The 20,486-nt window shown below is 34.0% G+C and overlaps 1 protein-coding gene across 3 annotated transcripts in view; it reads left to right on the top strand.

The window, feature by feature from the left end:
- Nucleotides 1-13,605: 13,605 nt before the first annotated feature.
- The window catches only part of LOC119640548 (protein spire), an 84,125-nt gene continuing 77,244 nt past the window's right edge, over nucleotides 13,606-20,486 (top strand). The window contains exon 1 of one of the 3 annotated variants that reach the window (XM_038038639.1): nucleotides 13,606-14,476. In XM_038038639.1, the coding sequence (XP_037894567.1) occupies nucleotides 13,810-14,476 (667 nt within the window). In that variant the 5' untranslated portion in view covers nucleotides 13,606-13,809. The remainder of the gene's footprint in view (nucleotides 14,477-20,486) is intronic. The other 2 variants (XM_038038638.1, XM_038038637.1) reach the window with 2 other exon arrangements.

Genomic DNA, 20,486 nt, shown 5'->3' with positions numbered 1-20,486 from the left:
GTCGAATTTGACATTAGGAACAAGCTTCAAATATCTTTACCCTTTATCGCATGTACCTTATAAAATAAACTAGTATTTAGGGATATGTTATGGATAGTAATTTACTGCAAAGCAAAGAAGAAATAAACTTTTAGTTAATAAGAACATGGCTTCAGAAATTTATCACCATATACTACACTTCGTGTCGAAATTTCTGACATCTTAAATCGGTACGTACAGGACAAGATTTTTTTTTCATTAACAGCAAATGGTAACTATTCGGAGTTTCAGATACGTTGCTTATTATCGGGTTCTAGTATAAAGTTTTGGCCAGAAAGAAAATCAATCATTTGTCTCGACGGCAGATGATCGAATTTTTAATTTTATGATTTTAGAAAAGTCGGGTCCATTTCAGATAGCATTTTTCTTTTGCTTAGTTGAAATCATAACGGGATGTTTTTCCTAAGCGGTACTTTATTATATCGAAAGGATAATTTCTCTTTCTAATTTTCTTTCTCGTCAAGTTTGATTCTTTTTTGCGGTAAAGTGTTAGCAAAGAATAAAACATATCGTTATAGTAGCTGGAACGTAGGGTTACACGAAAGAACAACTTCTTTAGTTAGTTAAATGAGCGGGAGTTCGTTGAGTGGATTGGGGAAGAACAGGAAGTGTATACTGGGTTTTCGAATAAGATCATTTTCAGCGATAGAGTTCGTTTCCATCTTAATGGCAATATTTTTGCCCTTAAGCTTGCCACTATTTAGTGCAGATTTTAAGCTCGATGTATCATCGGACTGTCATTCTTTGAAAACGTGAGAAGACAAGTAATAACAGCTGTTACTGTCGTGACACAATAATTAAATTTTCATGTGCAAAGTTTAGATGTAGGCGGCATGTGGTTTCAATCAGAAGGTGCCTTACACCGTTCAGCTCGACAAAAAATTTAATTTTATTACTGAATGAGACCTTTCCTTCCTGCGTCTATATATAAATAAATAGTAAGTAATCAAAAAGAAATATGTCTCTAGTCTTTTATGATGATACCGGGTATATTAAACTTGTGTGCACATATGTAACACACAGAAGAACCTGAGATGGACTCAACTTTTATTGTACCGATTGATTCTGAATCATTTTCTAAGTCGATTTAAGGTCCTCAGTCGATCTATTCGCCTTGTTTTCTTGTGAGTAACCTACTAACGATTGCAAACGTTTGAGATGTTTTTATCAAATTTGTTGCATTCACAGACTTTGCCCCAAAGGAGAACATTATTGAAGATAGTTCGAATCGGGCCACTTTCGCAAATAACACATTATTTTGAAAAGTCATTATATGAATAACTGTATTAAGCGAAGTGATATACATTATTTAATCGTGGGCCCACTGGTGCACTACAGTGCTTCTATTTGTTTTTGGTACACCAGTACAATAAACTTCAATCGTTTAAATTAAAATAATTTTTCTGAAGGGTTTGATGTATGAAACGTTTCAAATAATATCAGACTGCTTCTACATAAACAGAGGTATATTACATATTCCTCCTGTAACGAATTAATATAACTTGCAAAGTTGGGAAAATACGACTACAGCTATAAGGGAAGGAAAAATCTCCAGAATATGCGTATTATCTTTAAAGGGCACATCATTGCGAGACATTCTAGCTTTTTGCGCCAAAAGAAAATAGATGCTTGTGTCGACCTTGAATTTATCATAAACGACAGCAGATATCTGGTATCGTGGATATCTAAACGAAATGTATTCATCTTTATTCGATTATATTGCAAAAAGTTGTATCTACCATTATTTACAGTTATATCATTTCATATTCCAAACGATATATTACGGGAGGGTAAGTGTTCGCATTAATTAAATTTTCATGCACAAAACTTTTATTAAACACGCATATCATAGGCTACGTATTTGGGAAGCTTCTGGTTGATCTAATTTGGTATGCATTTTCGCTCATTGTGTTAACAGATATATATGTTTTGAAATATTTGACAATAAATATTCTACTATTTCTAGAAAATATCTATAACGTTCAAAAATGTGCTTCAATAAGCCTTCATTAGGAGGAGACAAACGAGATTTTCCATTCATTTAAATGTCGTATATTTGCTTAAGAATAAATATTTGTATATAAATCTTATTGTTACATTACTATTTACATTGTAATTTGTATATCGAAATGAAATTCAGAAAAATGTAAACTTTATCATTGATGCCTAGCTAATATGTTGACTGTCATGACCCCATATTTCTGTTTAGTTACTACATTTACACATATGTCTTTACTTAATTCTTCTATATTTAACGAAGGTGGTTGCTTTAAATTGCAAAGCATGTTCTATTCTTTCCAATAGCAATATTGCGGCGCCTTCGCCTATAACGAACCCATCGCGGTTCATGTCAAAAGGTCGCGAGGCTTGGTTTGGAATTACGTTAAAAGCAGTAATTAAGGCCCGTATTTTACAAAACCCAGCAATTGATAGTAGATCAATGCACGATTCTCAGCTTCCAGCCAACATTATATCCGCATTACCGTTTCGCATAAAACGCATTGCATCGCCTATGCCATGCGAGTACACTTTATATTCCTCTTTCTTTTTGGTATAATACAGATAGTAACTGCTATGTGGGCTTCGCCAAAATAGTATTCGGTACTATCAAATTAATACAGGTGATAGACAAAGTTTACTTTACCATAACAGAGAATGCCAATATATCCCATCCTTCTATCTTATTCTTCTCCATGAAACCGCGCAAATAAAAATACATATAACGTACCTCAAACCGAAAAATAAAATAACTTTATACCTTATTGTGTCGGCTTCGATATGACAATGATGAGCTCGAAATTTTGCAACAAACAGCGAATGATTGTACACCCATCATCGCAACAAAATCTGGATAAAACAAATTCGGACTATTAATAATACAAAAATGTACACATTCAAGTTCTAGATTTGTGATAAAAAATAAATATAGGTCAATTATTAATAACATTAAGATAGATCAGTGAAAAAATTGAAAAAGGTACAAAGCCCCAAAAAAACAAAACACAAAACCGCAATTTATAACAAGGTTTGCAACACCATCACAACAAAACGCTCGGAAACCTCGGCACGGACGCCCATTTCGAACGCTGATATCCAAAAAACTCATAAGAACATCGGATTACATTCGGACGCGTTCGGTTGGGCGGAACAATGCGTTTATTCAATAAAAAAATTTTTTACATCTTTTCCTAAATAATTTAATATTTTTTCTTGGGAAAACAGCTGATTATGGTATTGCGCAACCAAATGGTTGTGTATAAATTGAGAATAAACCGACACGCAACTAAATGGTTGTTTATGAATTGAAAATGAACCAAGAGGCAACCATATAGTTGTTTTTATAAATTGATAAAAAATTGATAAGTGTGGTCTTAAAAAAATCGTTGCGGGGAGAACTATTCTTTTGTTTGCTTTTATTGAAAAACATATGTATTTTTTTCAGACATATTCTGCTTGACTTTTGGTAATTTTCACTATTAGTATAAGTGTCTATGACGATCGCAGGAGCTCCGTTGCTCAAGATTTGTTTTTAATGTGCAGGGAAGGGTTAAGAAAGTTTCTCCACTTTTAAAGAAAATGTAACATGAATGGATGGCCATGTTAGTTCTTCCTCTTCATCTTATTAATATTATTATTATTAGTTTATCCAAAGACTAAATTCTAAGACTAAATTCTTAAAGCGCTAGGCCTCCAACGGCCATCAGCCTTATTTAAGACTCTTCCGCACTTGATATTTCAACCAACGATCGATGTTGTCCATGTCGTCATCCAGGAAAGCTGGAAAGTTGTTAAGTAGTAATCAATTCGCAGGGCCGCCGCACCGAACACCACCTCTTAATATCAAACCTCCTGGTGCTGGTACATTCAACGTTCAATACTATGTTTCAATGTTTCCCCTCTATGATGAAGGCATCACGTCAATAAAATTGTGGCAAGGAAAAATAATGCAGTCCTAAGTGTAATGTAAAACTAATATGTATGTAAATGTCAAACTTGCCTTCTTCCTTTGTTTTTTTCTTTTACTCATTTCCATTTGATTGTTTTTATTATTTATTGAACGATGCTGTTCATTATAGGAGTAGACGATATGCAAAAGTTTACAGCAACTATGCTACAATATATGTGGATATGTGCTTTGTGTATATGGTTGGCGCCCACTGAACATAAACTTTTGCCCAAAAGTCAATAACGGCTTTATTTGCATTGCGTGAGAAACTTTCCATTTCGTTTGTTGTTGGTTTTTCCATTTTCTTATCGTTTTCTTTTTTTTTTTTGGACAAACAATTTTATATAAATTAACATTCGGAAAATGAACTTGAATATTTTACACAATTTCACTTTTCAATGCAAATATGATATCAATTCGGAAATATATTTTTATAACTTGTATTCATTCGTTTTGAAAAGAAGTGTTAAGCAGAAGCCGACACATAACGTATTGCAGATATTTTCCTGTAAATACCAGACAACATATTTTGTTATTGCTCTTATTATTCTAAACTGTCGTCTCACAATCATATATGTTCTTGGTTCTAGTCAACGTTTTTGCGGGTCCGTAAGATGTAAGTATTCCCGGGTAAAATCAATGTATTAGATTTCAAATTTTGGCGGATACGATGATTAAATTTGACATAAAGGCTTACTAAAGAGACCAGTGTATATCGTCATCCAGCTAAATTCACCAATTGAAGAGAAACTCAATTATTTTATATTTGTAATTCAAGGCTCCCTCCAAAGCCAATATTAAGATCACGCGAAGACCGATACAGCGCTGTTTGGCGCAGTTTAGGCGAAACAAAGACGAGTTTTTAGTGCGACATGTGATTATGGGTGAAACGTGAATTCATCGCTACATTCCAGTGTCAAGTCGGCAGTCATTGCAATGTCATAAAATTTTGACACATATCTTTACATCCAGAAATCGTGTGGGCCTGTCAACAGTGTTGTCATATTATGCGTCAGACCGAGCAGTTATTAAGTGATGTGACATATAGGAGATTTCCCAGATAAAAACCAATGTTCGTTTTCTTGCATTTCGTGTACCTCTCCTTTCTATACTTACTACCGAAGATACAATATTTGGGCGTTTGTTTATTATACCCGAAAATACCAAGTCGGTACATACTACTTGCCATATTCACGAATAGTCATAGATGCAACTGTCATTTCTAGGGAACTGTTTTTCCTTCTTTTATTTCAGACCGTTAAATGAGAACGGTGAAACAAAACAGGAAATGGTGACGCATGCGATTTTCGTTATTTAATGCGCAAACGCCCTGCCTTCAGATTTCTCCAAATGCATCCGACTTACGTTACGTTACGTGCATAGGAGTGCGCAACAGTTTATGTTGGGCACTTTATGTTGCAGTGTAGACGTGTCTTTTGACCAATTTGGCCTTCGTGCAAAAACCTTCTATGTTTTTGCATAATTTGAAGCAGATACCTTCAGTTTCGCGGCCACTAGAACGTTTAGCACAGACATTACACAGATAGGCAGATAGGCATGCTTAAACGGATGCAGAATTTGGTACTGACCAAGTGCGTACGCACTCATTTTCGTTAGGCATCTTTAGTTTGAGGGGCTCCGCAACCCATAAACTAGTTAGCGCAAATTTCAAAAAATAGGCAGAAACCATTTAAAGTACATATCTATTGCCACTGAAGCGCATGAAGTATATTTATAAGTATTGATCTTCGTATGACTGGCGAGTATGTGAATGCGAATAAACTCAGTTGTCGTCTTCTTTTAAGCCAAAAAAAATAAATCAATAGTTTCCTATTAAATATTTATTCCTTTTTTCCAACTACGTTCATTTATTTATGGAATTTTCCTTTTAATGGAATTTTCAATCAAATATTAAAATCTGATTTAACCTTACTTGAGTTCGACTTCCAGTTTATTAAGCCTACAGTTCCTATGCGCCCTCGACGAGGATATTCTTCTGCTGGGAGGGGAGAACAAGCCAGAGGATACGGCCAGCTTAGTACTTTAGCAACAACTCTTGTACTACTTTCCTTAATTACGTCTGTTATGACCGGAATATTCAAGCTCCTGCGAATATTCGATGGAACACTTGTTATCATAGGCGCAAGATGTTTGACTGGCTTTCTTACTAGTTAATTACGCTATAAGAAGTAGCTATTCTGCGCGATTGAAGTCCGTAGGACTGATTTAATTACAGCATTATATTCGTTCTCAATTTTATTTAGATTAAGTTGGTACCCATTCCGCCTGAGTAGGCAAGAGTCTCGACTAACAACTCAATGGTCGTGGGTTCAAACCTCAAGTGCGGTAGGGTTTTTAGTAAATCCGAAAGTTTCAGATGCCAGCGCTGTAAGACTTTGGTCTTAGAATTTATTCCCTGGCTAAATTGTACTAAAGTTTGTACTTGTGTCAATATTCCACCAAAAAAAAGGCAACCTTTTGTTAATAAATAATTATTAATATAATAATAATTAAATTAACTTATCGAGAATTTGTTTCACAAGCATATGTTATTTTAGAGGTAATATAAAAAATTCGAACGAAGAGAGTGAATATTGTAAAACTCGTGTTCCTAAATTTTTGAAATATGTTATAGATATGTGTTTTTATGATGGTAAATATTTTTTTAATTTTTATAATAAATCTGTAACCTTTGAACCACAAAAACCCCTGGCAATGAGATACTATCATGTTTTACATAGTCCCTCCTGCAAAATGGACACGATAAGCTAGATGGGTACGTTGCCTTATTTTATGCATATAGAAGTCTCCAGAAACTATAGGCGAATTTTTTTGGATTATTTTTGCATTCTGCAAAGCTTATTGCACGGTCTCTCACTCAGGCGTGGTAGAAGTTCTAAACGGGCGCATTGCTCTGCATTACGTGTACAGAGCTCCTCAAGAAATTGATTTTTGGATTTGGCCTTTCTACTTGAACACAAAAATAGAACTACTTTACCGAAATTATTTTACTTATTTTTTAATTTTTTTTGTTCACATGTTAACCCCTAGAAAGTCACAGAGGAAGATATATCGATTTCTCAGACGTAAAAGCATGTTCAGAAGAACAAGTTAATGGGACCGTCTTCTGTTGTCGTAACCGGTCACCAGTCAGTTGCTTATCATAGTTTTTGTAATTTTGCATCAAATTTTGTCTTCTGTAGCAAAACTGACAACAAAACTTTCCGATTTCACTCTGCTTATAAAACAAGTTTGTTACGTTCGTGAGGAAAATCACACGGAAGAGAATACCTGTGACTAGTGACTTTTCTGTGGTGTTGTTCAGAATATGGCTTTTAACGTGAACTTCAAGACTCAATTAAGCCGGCCCATGTGGTTGCTTATAGGTGTTGAAAGGCTCATAATTGTTCTTTTCCTAAAGAAATCCGTTGACAAAAACTTTGTCAGCGTCGTAATTGGAAACGAACTGTGGACGTATATGAGTTGTTGGGGGCTGATTGAAAATGAACCGAGACGCAACTAAATGGTTGTGTATAAATTGAAAATAAACCGACACCCAAATGATAAAGAAACCGGCGAGTGCAGTTCATGATTAATATTCAAATTAGTAGATTCAAACGCTTTTATTTAGTAGTTAGTAGAGAGGTTGAGTCCCTTTGAACAGATCTCACTTTCGTACCTACTCAATATTCGTCTTGACGGAGCTACGTCAAGGCATTTTTGTTTGTAAACGTTTCAAACGTGAGTAAATGCTTTCTAAAATTATTGCATTAGACATTACGGTGTAACTTGGCAGCATGGATTAATTTGGTCTCTTTGGAATGCTTTGAGAAGAATTCGAAATTTGACAGAATAAATTTCTTTCAAGTAATGAATCTCTTCCTCCTCATGTTTTTCTAGCTTAAAAGATCCTATAAACGCTCAAGAATGCTATTAAAAGATGATTGTAGGCTTGCAAAAACTTTTCTTTTTGAAAGTATTTGTATGAGTTTGAAGCGAATTTGTTTCAAAATACAATTTTTCATTCTTTCCATTGGAATTTGCAGCAATATCTTCAAAAGAACATTTTTAAGGGAAGTATGAGCGGCTTTTTTGATAAATTAATAAACCAAAAAAGAAGATTGTCTTTTTTTCATCAAAAATTGAAATTTTTCATTCAAATACGCCCCAATCACATAGCGATCGACAATTTGAAAGACTCTCTCGTATGTATAAGATCTAGTTTAAAAAAACGTTTTTTTACATGGAGTGCCCCCTAAAGCGCACGTGCTTTACAGCAATCATACTTGTTGGTGTTGCTATTTTTTAATACTATCCTTGAATACTTAAACATATGCTTTATAATCTCCTCCGTCTTCTATTAGTACTATACTGATTCCATTCTTTCCATTCCAAAAAAAATTGAGAAACTTTTCACTTTTAAGCCGGTGAAAAGAAATTGATTTTCTGAAAATTTTGCAGCGTTGTCTCCCTTAAAACATGAAATACCTTTTATAGCACCTTTTATACGACCGGCGTGGATAAGATGTAATTCTGTTTCTTAATTCTGTTTTTTTTTTACTTAAAGCTAATTACATAGGGGTCCGTCTGAGCGTATGAATATACTTTCACTTACTAGTAAGGTGTATGACAAACCGTATTGTTGAAAATCCGTAGGTGATAAAAGGAATTATATTCCCAGTTAAAAAATTAGGAGAGAAGATAACAACATTTTTTTTAAACATATAGACTATGTCGATTGTTTACTAATAGCTAGGTTTTTAGATAGTCTTTGTGTACCGCAAATATTCTAAAGATAAGAACATTGCTTCACTTTACGAGATATCAAAGGCGTTTGCTTCATTACGATTGCTTATCTAAGGAGAAATTGTTGAGAGAGACAGTACATTTATTTTTTGCATCCCGCATCAGAGGATTGGAATGTAATAACAATGTCGGTTTATTCGTATCATTCAAAACTATACTTGTGAAATAAAACACATTCTGTAATTAATCACCAAAAGTTACATAACTTTAATTATATAAAGCTCATCTATTTAAACCGGTCATCGAAGTATATCGTGCATGAAATTTTGGTTGAAGTGCTGACTTTAAAGGAAATTCTTTATTTAATAACTTAAACCCTGAATGAAACCGTAAACCACTATTCAGTCAAAAACTAATTATTTTGAAGGCAAAGATTGGATGGATTTTCGAAAATCTTATACCATGCTTTTTTTTACGGTATATTCCTGACAGTCGTAAACTATTCGACCATGTCCATATGTCTATTTATCTGAAATGAAATTCTTACATTCATTCTCATTCCTATGAACTAACTCTTCGGAATGTTGCACATGAATATTGAAAGTTTTTTTAGCTCAGCAGCTTCGGAAATTTTAAGAGTAATGGCAGTGCTGAGTGCGATGTATACGTGAGAAAAATCAAGCGCATATTTCCGTCCAATGTTACCCCAATGCTTTAGAACGAACCTTTCTTGTTCATAAAATAACGGACGTTACACAATAGAACTCTGTACGATAAACCTAAGCACAAATATATATTATCCTAGCCCGGTCAGAACAAGTGCAAGACGTAGCTTTGCTTACGTCGAAAACGGTACTATCCATTTGGTGACGTTAGCTGAATATAGTGTACTAAGACTCTCTGGAAACTATCGATAGCGAACGACGTAGCTTTTCTATGATTACAATCGTCGTTCATATGTTGATAGTCGATCCAAAGACAAGAAGACCTTGCTGGGCCTAAAATAGTACTGTTGCAGTAGGGATCAACTGACATAGTTTACGTAGAGTTAATAGACCGAATCTCCCGATTCAATATATGAAGATATGAATCACGATTTACACTGTGGATATTTATTACCGGTTTGGGCATCGTATGTCATACTAGAAATACTCCCACCTGATATAACGGCTAGATTATTTGCAAGCAACTATGAGATGGAAAAACGTAAAACATAAAGTTATTTTTTTTGGGATGGAAATTGTAAATGTGACAGATCTTAGAAAGAACGTTTTATTGAATTGGATTAAGTCGAGACGTGGCAAAATCGATTCTTATAGTTGACAAACAAAATATAATAATTAATGTATTTTTCGATTGCTCAAGATATATTGCTGCACATTCTAAAATTTAAGAATTGATAATAAGCGTTCATTTCATCAAACAAGAAAATGGTATACGAATGAGCGTAACTGCGTGAGATGTGAGATGTGCACCTACAGCTGAACTGATTGAAGAGACACGTCAGTTCTTTGAAAGACATCTACAATGGTAATGACCATATATTTTGTGTGCTTCAGCATACTCTGACCCATTGGCGTTCCAGTTTTTTTAAGGACATTTAGACATTTAGAAACTCCATTCCTACGGAATCAAGAAATATTAAGCAATATAGGAAAAAATTATAGTTGTGAAACTACTAATGGTGTAATGGATTATTATGAAGCCAGAATTTTCTTAACTAAAAAGACGATGGGACTTGTTTCAAGTACTTGAAACGTTGGCTGACCAAATACCACCTAAAGCTACCTTAATTACCTGATAAAAAGTGATTAATTTCCCTCAAGAGGTATTTTTAAAACTTTCGCTATTGTCCGTTATCTTTGTTTATAATAAGAGGAACACAATTAATCTCAACAAGCGTAGTCGGTTTCCAATAGCATTACCTGGTTTCTTGTTCTTGATATTTTTTGGTGTAAATTTCTTGTTCTTCTTATTTCTTGATTGATATTATTGTAAAAAATTTATTAAAAAAATCTTAACACTTTTCAACACTATTCAGTTATTGTTTTGCCGCTTTTTACAACCTACACCAAGAAATAAGAAGAAGAAGGCTATGGTGCCAATAAAAGCTTCTAAGTGAAGTGCATACTAAGGTTACAAGTTAATATAGTACCTTGCCAGCGATTTCAATCGCATCGCGTGCATTGTATATAAAATGAAAATGAAATATGTAATCGACGCACTTATCAAACTCGTAAATTTGGTAATTCATTTGTCAGAGATCTCATTTTGGAGTACATTTGGGTATTTTAGGTTCTCACTTGTAAGCAAATGATTGATATCAGCTCCCTTGAAAATATTGTGGATTATTGTGTCAGAAACGGAGGAAATCAGCTTACGGATCTGATGACGACTACAAAAGAGTAGTTTTGTTTATTGTCGTTATATTCTGTCGATGCCTTTGTATTCGAAAAAAGTTCCTTCATTCATTGTATTAATGCTATTCAAAAAGCAACTTAAAAAAATCACACGTTCGTTTATGGCTTTGGCATGACATATCAAGAAAATAAAACTACCCAGAATCTTGCTAATCAAAAATATATATATGCTTTACGGGATATTTTTAGTAGTGTTTGCAGCATTCTTGTCTTACGAAAAAATTATTATACATGAATAAATAAAAGGAGAAGAACTTCTTTCTTTTCTCCTTTTCCCTTTTTCTCTGCATCGAAAAAACACTATGAAATTCACTTTTGCTGATATTTATATTGTAAAATTTGCTTTGCTTTGAGAGAATATTTGAAAATTTTAAATTGAACACCGCCAATGAAGCTTTTACTAAAGCTTTCCTCTACTCTTTAGTCACCCAATTGCTCTCATAAGCCAGCCATGCCAGCCATACCCAACGATCGTGGTGTAAGAAGAAAGTGGTCTTCAGACGCGCTCATTTCAATTACTCTCAGATGACTGTGAATCGAGGTGAATTTCAGATTCGTTCATTTAATTACTCTCATAGCTCCACACGACAAAAATAATAGCGGTTACGACAAAAATAACATGATAAATGCTCTTTAACAGACACACACACATACATGTACGTGAAGGGTGCATCTTTCCGACTAATATACACATGTTTGTATAATCTATGCGCGCTTTAAAGAATAAGCGTATATGTTCTCAATAATTTGTATAATGCGGTTGAGAGAGTGTTGAAAGTGAAGAAATTTGGTATAGAATAAATTTTTGGATTTTCTCTCAAATTCTCAGGCACAGCAAAGGAAATTATGCTCTGACAAATTGAGTTTCATATTCTCACCAAATTTAAAAGAAAAGATGGAATTAAAAATTTCGATGCAGTGAGGTGCCCAGGAAACCACTTTCTAAATATATATCATTTAAAAATAATATTTTCCTCCCGTTTCCATAAATCAATCATTTTAATATTTTTGGTATTGTATTTAGATTGTATTTGACAAATACATTAAAAATATATTAAAAATGGTCACGCCCTTACCTTAAATCCTTAACGATATCCAAGAGAGAAGAGGTAAGTTTTCATCTAATTTTATTTATTTTTGATTAATGTATTTATATTTATCCCATTTACATTTATATTATTTTAATTTATTTAATTTATTTCTTTTACATAGTTATTTACTTTGGTTTATTGTATATAAATTTTTTTCTCTTCTTATTTTGCAGAGCAATTCAAAGAGCGGAGAGTATGGAATTTTGAATTAAATGAGAGTATGGAATATGTTGGTGGAAGGTGGGTATTATGGGAAGCGAGCAACTACAACATCAGCAAGCAAGCAAGAAAATTGTGAAAATTTTCGGATGGAGCTCCAGTTCAGTTAGTTTTTCAGTCAGCCTTCGAACGGCCAATACGTAATGTAAAGCGGTGTACGTTTTAATTTCAGAATAAATAAATGAAGCTGTAAGCGGTAAGGAATGTTTTTGTAGCGGGAATACGTATTTAAATTTGCGAACGATAAAGATGTCTAGATTGTGCGAACTGATATACGCAATTTAATAGCCGGAACATTAACAAATTAGTGATTTTCTTCTTATGTGAAAATTAATAAAAATTAAAAGTGAGGAAAACTACTAAATGATAATGAAAGAAAAAAAAAAATTGCATATATTTGGGAAAATAGAATACATTTAACGGAACGGTCTTAGACTAAAAGAAAAGAACGTGAAATATAATAGAAAAGAAGAAAATAAATCAATAAACATTCATAGAGTACAATTTAGGTGTATTGAACAAAATGAAAACAACTCACTCACCTGTCATGCAATTAAAATTAACCCTTCTTCATAGTTAAGTTGATTGATTAGCCGCAACCAGAACAAAAACAAAACACTAAAAGCCGCGTTTAAAAGGGCGAAACAAGTTTTACATTTTTTAATTGTTTTTTGTTTTATTTCGCTTTTTTCACTTTGCATGACAATACGGTACTGTTATTCATATTTATTACCGTTATTAAATTTTACATTTACACGTGAACAAGTGTCAGCACAAATTAATGCTATTTTATAACAAGTGTCTGATATTTTCGACTTCTTTTCTTATTTGTTTTCTTTAATTGCATGTGCCATGTATTTCTGACAAAAAAAAATCAACAAAACGTTGAAAGAAGGACAAAAAATATGAAATATAATTTTAAAACGAAAGGAGATGTCAATGGAAATTCTGTCTAAATTTTGTTTTTTTTTTTTTACAGTTTTTATGTGAAATTCAAGAAGTATAAGAAACGGAAAATTTTGTGTGTATTAATTTCCTATCCCGTGAAATTTTACGTTCTTCTAATTTGTGTGTATGCGTAGGTGATTTCTTTGTTTTTTTTTTTTTTTTTTTTTTTACTAACCAAACGTACTGTTAAAAAATCGATCATCAAATTTGCAAACTGAAAAGAAAGAAAAACCAAAAGGAAAACGAAGACAAACCATTTCAGTATTTAGCAGAAAACGTGAAATTAAATAATCGTTACAAATTTGAAGGTTGAATTAAATCAACATTAGTCACCTGTTCGTTTGTGAGTGGTCAAGTTCAAGTGTAAAATCGTGCAAAACTACAAGCGAAGAGGAAAAGCATGACAACAGACATTCAAGAAGCGTTGGAAAGCCATTTGGGAGGTGGAACGGTGCAAAATTTGGAGAACAATAGTGATAGCCGCAATAAAGATGTAACAGTTAACGTAATCGGTTCTTCAGGCCACTTAAATATGAACAATGACGCTGGCGTTCATGAATGCTCCAGGGGCAATGAAAATAGTAGCAATCAAAAAAATAAAGAAACTTTAAAAATCCTTTGTCATAAAACGAGAAGAACCACTGGTAAATATCAAAATTCAGACTCCGAAGATGGCTTTCTATCCACCTCGCCCGATAGCGTGAGTAGTGAACAAATGCCTAAAGTTGGCCAACATGATAATGTACGTGCTCCCAGAGTACCACCGCCCATTTGTTTGTGTACTAACCCTTCTGGTTGTGTCAGCCTTAAAAATATCTTGGAATCATTTAAAGCTCCGCTGTCGGAGGAGCAGGCTTGGGCCGTCATATACCAATACATTAGTATGTATCGAAGTGTGGCAACTACTGGTGAACAGCATATTTTCAATAATTTAGAAATTCCCGATACATTGGCTAATATGAATTTGCACCGTGACGGCACAGTGCATTGTTCTTGGAGCGAAACAGAACGCAAAGAGAAAGAACGAAAAATGCAAGAGCAACAAAGGCAACAGCAGGAGCAGAGTGGTAAGTTTGATTTTAGTTTACAGTGCATCTTATCTGCAGGCAAACTACAACAACTAACCTACGGCAATTAGCGTTTGCTAACCCTTGTAATAAATTCCTAACGAAACACTAACTTCTTTCAAGATATTTTAATATTAATATCAATCGCTCACAGCTATAGGTATTTATAGGCGTGCATTTTTGAAAAAGTTTTCGTTTCTGTTAATAAAAAAAAAAAAAAAAAAAAAAAAAAAAAAAACAAAGCACATCGTAAAACTTTGAATCAATCTTTCTGTTTTCATCTTTCCGTCTGTCCGCCCGTGAGACTGCAGGGAAATAGGAAACTTAAATGTTGTATATATTATCTTGGTGCGAAAATTCTCAAAGTAAGCGAAAGCGGTAAACGAGAACCTATAACGATACTGGCTATCGCCTAAGCAATGGTATGGCTGCAAAGGAAATATAGACGGATTTCCATTTCTAGTCGAAATCGACTCCAAGCTTCCGTTTTCTTGACTGGTGTTCTACATTTAATAATGCTGTAATGTAAAGAACGGAACCAATGCCCACATCTACTGCAAAAAGAAAAATATGCTTGGGTCTATCGATGGGCCTTTGGTCATTGACTGGCGACTATCGCTTCACAATTTAAGGAAAACATTTTCGCCTTTCATTAGGTAACACTTAAGTACTTTTCTAAACTTGAAAGAAAGTAGGCATGCTTATGCCCCATTTACATATCGGCTCTAATTGCCCTTGATTTTCTTAGTGCATATTTGCTGGAGATGAACATTTATTTAGCTGATGCTTCGAATTAGGTTAAAGAGTATGCAATAAACAGCGGGAGACCGAATTTGTTCTTTTAGGCAAGGTTGTGAGATTTGATATATGTTCGTTTTCTTCCGAAATTGGAAGAAATTTTTTAGAATTATGGACGTACGTTTGCCTTAGCCAATCATGATCATTTCTATAGTTTCTTATTTGTACAAAATATATATAAGATCAGAGTCACACTTTCTATAGACGTTTCGATAGACGGGCAGTATATGCCGTAGACTCTAAATTACATTTTTAGAGTTTTCCGCAATGAGTGCACACCGACAAATAAGCGGGCGTACGAAGATGACCACATCGATTCAAAGCGTTATATGCGTTGTATACGTTGCAGCGATTATTGCCAAGTCTTCCTAATATTGGAGAAGCTTTGTATGCTACCTTTTAGGAACACATTGCTTTTTACGTCTTTTGCGATCCAAACATTGCGAGTTTTGTAAATGAATAAAAAAACTATGCTTTCTTCGCGATTGGTGCGCAAGCTATAAATAAATAAATGCTCGCAAAATATTAAAACAATTGACCTTCTCACCTCAAAGCTCTCTTCTAAATTTGTTCATTGTTTTCTCTTAGTTTAATAAAATTTTAAATGATTTTCAGGCTATTCCTTCAATTTCGTACAAGGAATCTGTATATGTGGTAGTTCTTTCGAAGAAAAAGCTCTAAGGAGAAAATTTCAATTCTTCGACTTTGATAGTGATTAACGAGTACTGGGAAATTTACCGTTACAAACACGCGTGTGCATGTATCGTAAGCATGTACCATGTCTTGTATTTATATAGGAATGCATTTTTTTTTTCTTTTTGCTATTTGTTTGTTTTTGCAACAACAAAATTATGATGGCAACGATCTCGCTAATGGACTACGCCTTTATGTGAAAGGTGTTAAAATAATATAGCCTTTGTACTTGTGAAAGATTGTGTTTTCTCTTAGCATTAGCCCACAGAGCAGAGATTCTCAATTCCTTTTTCTTTTGTTCATGCTAATCAGCTTTCTGCGCGAACCCACGCATTCACAAGCGTTTAACTTTTTAAAACAGTCCGTGCGGGTACGTAAAAAGTGTTTTTTTGTTAGTGTATTAAGACTCTCTGTTTTTGCAATAAGGCTTCAAAGTTCGGACGATTACCTATAATACATGTGTGCGCGCGTTAATATGTTTGCGTGTGTGTGTCTGTTTTGGGATTGTCAATTTCAATCTCTGTGGGTCAGTAGTAACGGGTTTTTTCTTTTTTTCAAAACTACCATGAATTTATGCGTATATATGTTTGCACTTTGTTGTGGCAATTATTAAAACTTTTTTCTTATTTCGGGAGCTTTAACCATTATACTATATTATTATATTATTATTGTTATTATTACTATTATTATTAATTTTTCTGTATATCGTGTTTTGGCGTTCCATTCGTACGTTATCTTATCTAAAAATTGTCATGTACATGTAGCCATTTTATATTCATGGCTATGTATATAAGTGTTCGCAGCTACATAAACGAATTCAAAAACTCTCTCCTCTTAGTTCATAAATCTATTGTTGAAAAATCAGAGGAATTATCAAAGTTAGTTACATGCACTTGTGGCATAATGCACAATATGAAAACATGTTTTTTTTTTGGGTGTGGGTGTAGAGGGAAGTATGGTGGATTTACATTAGACACACAAACACGCACATATACATCGTCGAGCTAAATTATCATTGAAAGCTGAAAGTTGCAGAGATCGTGTTCGGCCTAAGCTAAAAAAACTAAAAGTTTCTTGAGTTTCTTCCAAATAAATGATTATCGCTGTGCAAGATTAACCTCTCAACTGATAAACATGTTTACATTAATGTCGGCTCATGAAAGGGATATTTTTAATAACACACGCAGGCATATAAGCCAAGTGAAAAGATACGCAGATGGGTTGGTTGGTTGAGTAATCTTTGATATGTTTTTAAAAACTGCTTCGACTTCAACTGGGCTAACGTTGATATAACTTGCAAATCGTAAATTTTATTTTGCTTTTTTGCTTTTACCATTATTCCAAAAGCTATAAAGCTATGCAGCTTTAATGAGTTTTAGTTCGCGTTAGTATTGGTATATGCATCTGTGTCGCAGATTTCTCTGTTATGCATTCGAACATCGTCAAGGTCAAGAGTCATGCGCCTTATAAAAATACCTTTAATCCATAATAGAGGGATTGGGAAGAATTTTACATTTGCAGAGATTAAATCAAGGACAATCTACGCACAAACGTAAGCTTTTTGCAGACGAAGAAAAGCCAAAAAATTTGAAGTTCATTCATTAACCACAATGCACAGTTACCCGATTGTTTCTTTATATAAGAGATAACCTTGTGTTATGATTTATGTTTACTTGCGCTGCCGGAATCAATTCATTGTATTTTGCTAAGGCCTAGAAATATTTTATGGAGACATAAAATAAAAAGAAGGCACCACTTATAGGAATTGTGATCTTTTTTCGTTTTTTTTTCTTGAATACTTTATATATCCACGATTTTAATTATTTTCTTTACCGCATAATATTTGCAATGCAGGGTATGGTCAAATTTTTGTGAATGCTTGCAACACTCGGAGCAGCTTACAACGGACTCACATTTCGTTGCAGCATTCTAGGCTCATATTCTGAATCGATTTAAACTTCTTTCCCCGTTTGTGTCACCCTTGTCTGTCCGTGCAATAAACGTACAGATTGCAATCTTTGATATCCTGAACACTTTGTTTTGTTCTGGGTTTGAAGTGAACACTAATGTAAAGGAACTGGATCGGGCCATTTTCACGATCACTGCCTAATTAATGCCTTATATTAAGTTAAAAAAAAAGAAATTTAGATTGGATGGCTGGATTTTGTGAACTCCTCCCACGCAATCGTTCTTATGAAAAGCTATATGGCAATGGAAATTGGTTCACAATAGTAATTTGACATAAAAATAAAGTGTACCAACTTTGGGCCACACAGACCGTATTTTTCGAATTCTACCTTTATATAAGAGAAGAATCTAATTTCAGCTAAAATGGTGAATAGATAAAGAAGAGTTTTGATCAGGAGAAAGGTTTGGATAACTGAAATTCACGCCCACTTCGGTCCTCCACTTATAATTTAGATAGGTATTATACGACATGCTAGGCATTGATTGGTATGATTTCCGGGAAACCGGGTGAAAACAAATTAAGATAGAGAAATTCTATTAGGCGAATTGGTGTAGAACATTCAATGGTTTGCCTTGCCCTACTTTATTAATTTTACTAATTTATACTTTACCCCTCAACTGAGTAACTGTGATCGGCTTAGTAGAACTTGGAAAAGAGGAATATTTTCTTTTGAACCAATAAGGTTGATTCCAAAAGCTGAGCTTAGGAAAGTTTGACCGTCTTGCAGAAGTAAATAGTTTGGGGCGAATTCCAATTTTGCCGCCCAACGTATCTAAGCTTGCGCATTCCGATAATTTTTGCACTTATTGTTCAGATGGCTCCAACAAGTAGTTACAGCTTTAGATCGATATATGTAATATTTGCACTAAGATTGTGGGTATGCTTAGTAAGTAGTTCTATGAAAATTTTGAATAATATATGTTCTAACTTCAAAGGTACAGTCTCTTGCATGTTATGGCCAAACGTAGGAGAATGCGACGCATAATTTCACAGCTAATTTAAGCTGTATATCAATTAAACTTTGCTAATGTGGAGCTTCCAACGTTGCTCGATAAAGAATTGCCCGAACAGCCGGTAAGTGTTTAAACTGACATAGAATCTGAGACTAATCAAAAATCTCTGTGCTTTACTCCGTCTCCGATATGTATTTCTAGTTATAACGATTAGAGGAACAAACCGTCGGTCATTATAACTCTTCTTAGACGATTAGTAAAAGGCTAAGATAAAGAAAGGTAAACAAGTGAAGACAATCGCCAGCAACATCACAAAAAAAAGTGTGCTCTTCCAACCTCCTCAAACAGCCTCAAGTCACAGCATTTCAATTTTCAAATACTTTGACGGTGGGCAAACAAATTAAATTCAAGGCGAAAACAGCTTTCTTCCGTACTTGTTTCACTAAAAATTTCACAAAACACTTTTGAGTTTTTTTTTGTACGTGTTTGCGTTTTGTACGTTTTCATAACTGTTCAGTTAATTAAGTAACGTGCACTTGTTGCTGCACCGTGACTGATTAGATAGTTATTGTTAAACAATCATCAATGTGTTTTGCTTCACATATCTAATAAGTTGTGCTTTTGAATTACATACCTAGAGATGTGATAATTAGTACTTCTTACCTTCAATATCCGTGCTTAGAGTTGGTTTAAAATTATGTAATTAAAAAGATAACGTTTTGCCAAAATTGTACAATTTGTATTTTTTTTTTTCAATTACAAAAAAGAAAGCTCATTTTTTTTTCCAACTTGTTGATGTTGTTTGGATATTGCTTTCATCACTAATATAAGGTAGAAGACGTGATTCACGATTTCATAGTGAAGTCAATTATTTCTTTAGATAAATATTCGTCTCAAGTCGAGTGGAACGGTCAAGAGGAGTTCATAAAAAAAATCCCTGGGTAACCCATTAACCAGTTTGCATGCGGTCTCTGTTCATTCATAGCGCAATATTCATAGGTATATCAACCATGAAATTTGTCCCAGCAGTTATAAAACTAGTCCTCGCTAATGATTGGGGCGGAATTTCAAGTCGGGATTGGTATTAACAACTAGTTTCAAAATCAAAAATCCATTACCCGTAATCGCAAACTAATTTACTCGTTTGGTGTTGCTTAAAAGTCAAGCATATGGGGCCCCATTTCTTAATTGAAATCTGAAATTGGTGTTGAGATCCAAAGTTTAATTAGCGATGAAAGTAAAAAAGATAAAGGGTGTGAAGATAAATTCGAATTTAACTAGTAAAGACATCTACCATTTCAGTTAACATATCGCTGTTAACGACTTAACAGAGCTCATGTTAAGTACTTACAATTGAGATATAGTTGGTTTGAAAGCCTAATCCGTCCATATTAACAAAAAGAAAATATTTTTGTGGACATTTCATGAATCCATATAAAACTACCTTTCAAACAAACTAAAAAAATTCAAATTCTGCTTATGGAAACTATTTTTAACGGTATTTGAAATTCAGTATGTTAGCGAAACCTGCATATGAAAAAACACCCAAATTTGACACTCTAGTGCGGCCAAACTAGAAAATGTCGCCTATATTCAC

The sequence above is a fragment of the Glossina fuscipes genome, unplaced genomic scaffold (assembly GCF_014805625.2).
Source record: "Glossina fuscipes isolate IAEA_lab_2018 unplaced genomic scaffold, Yale_Gfus_2 121, whole genome shotgun sequence".
NCBI classification, from domain to species: Eukaryota; Metazoa; Arthropoda; class Insecta; order Diptera; family Glossinidae; genus Glossina; species Glossina fuscipes.
The sequence above is the reverse complement of the archived record's forward strand: the minus strand, read 5'-3'. Positions and strand labels throughout refer to the sequence as shown.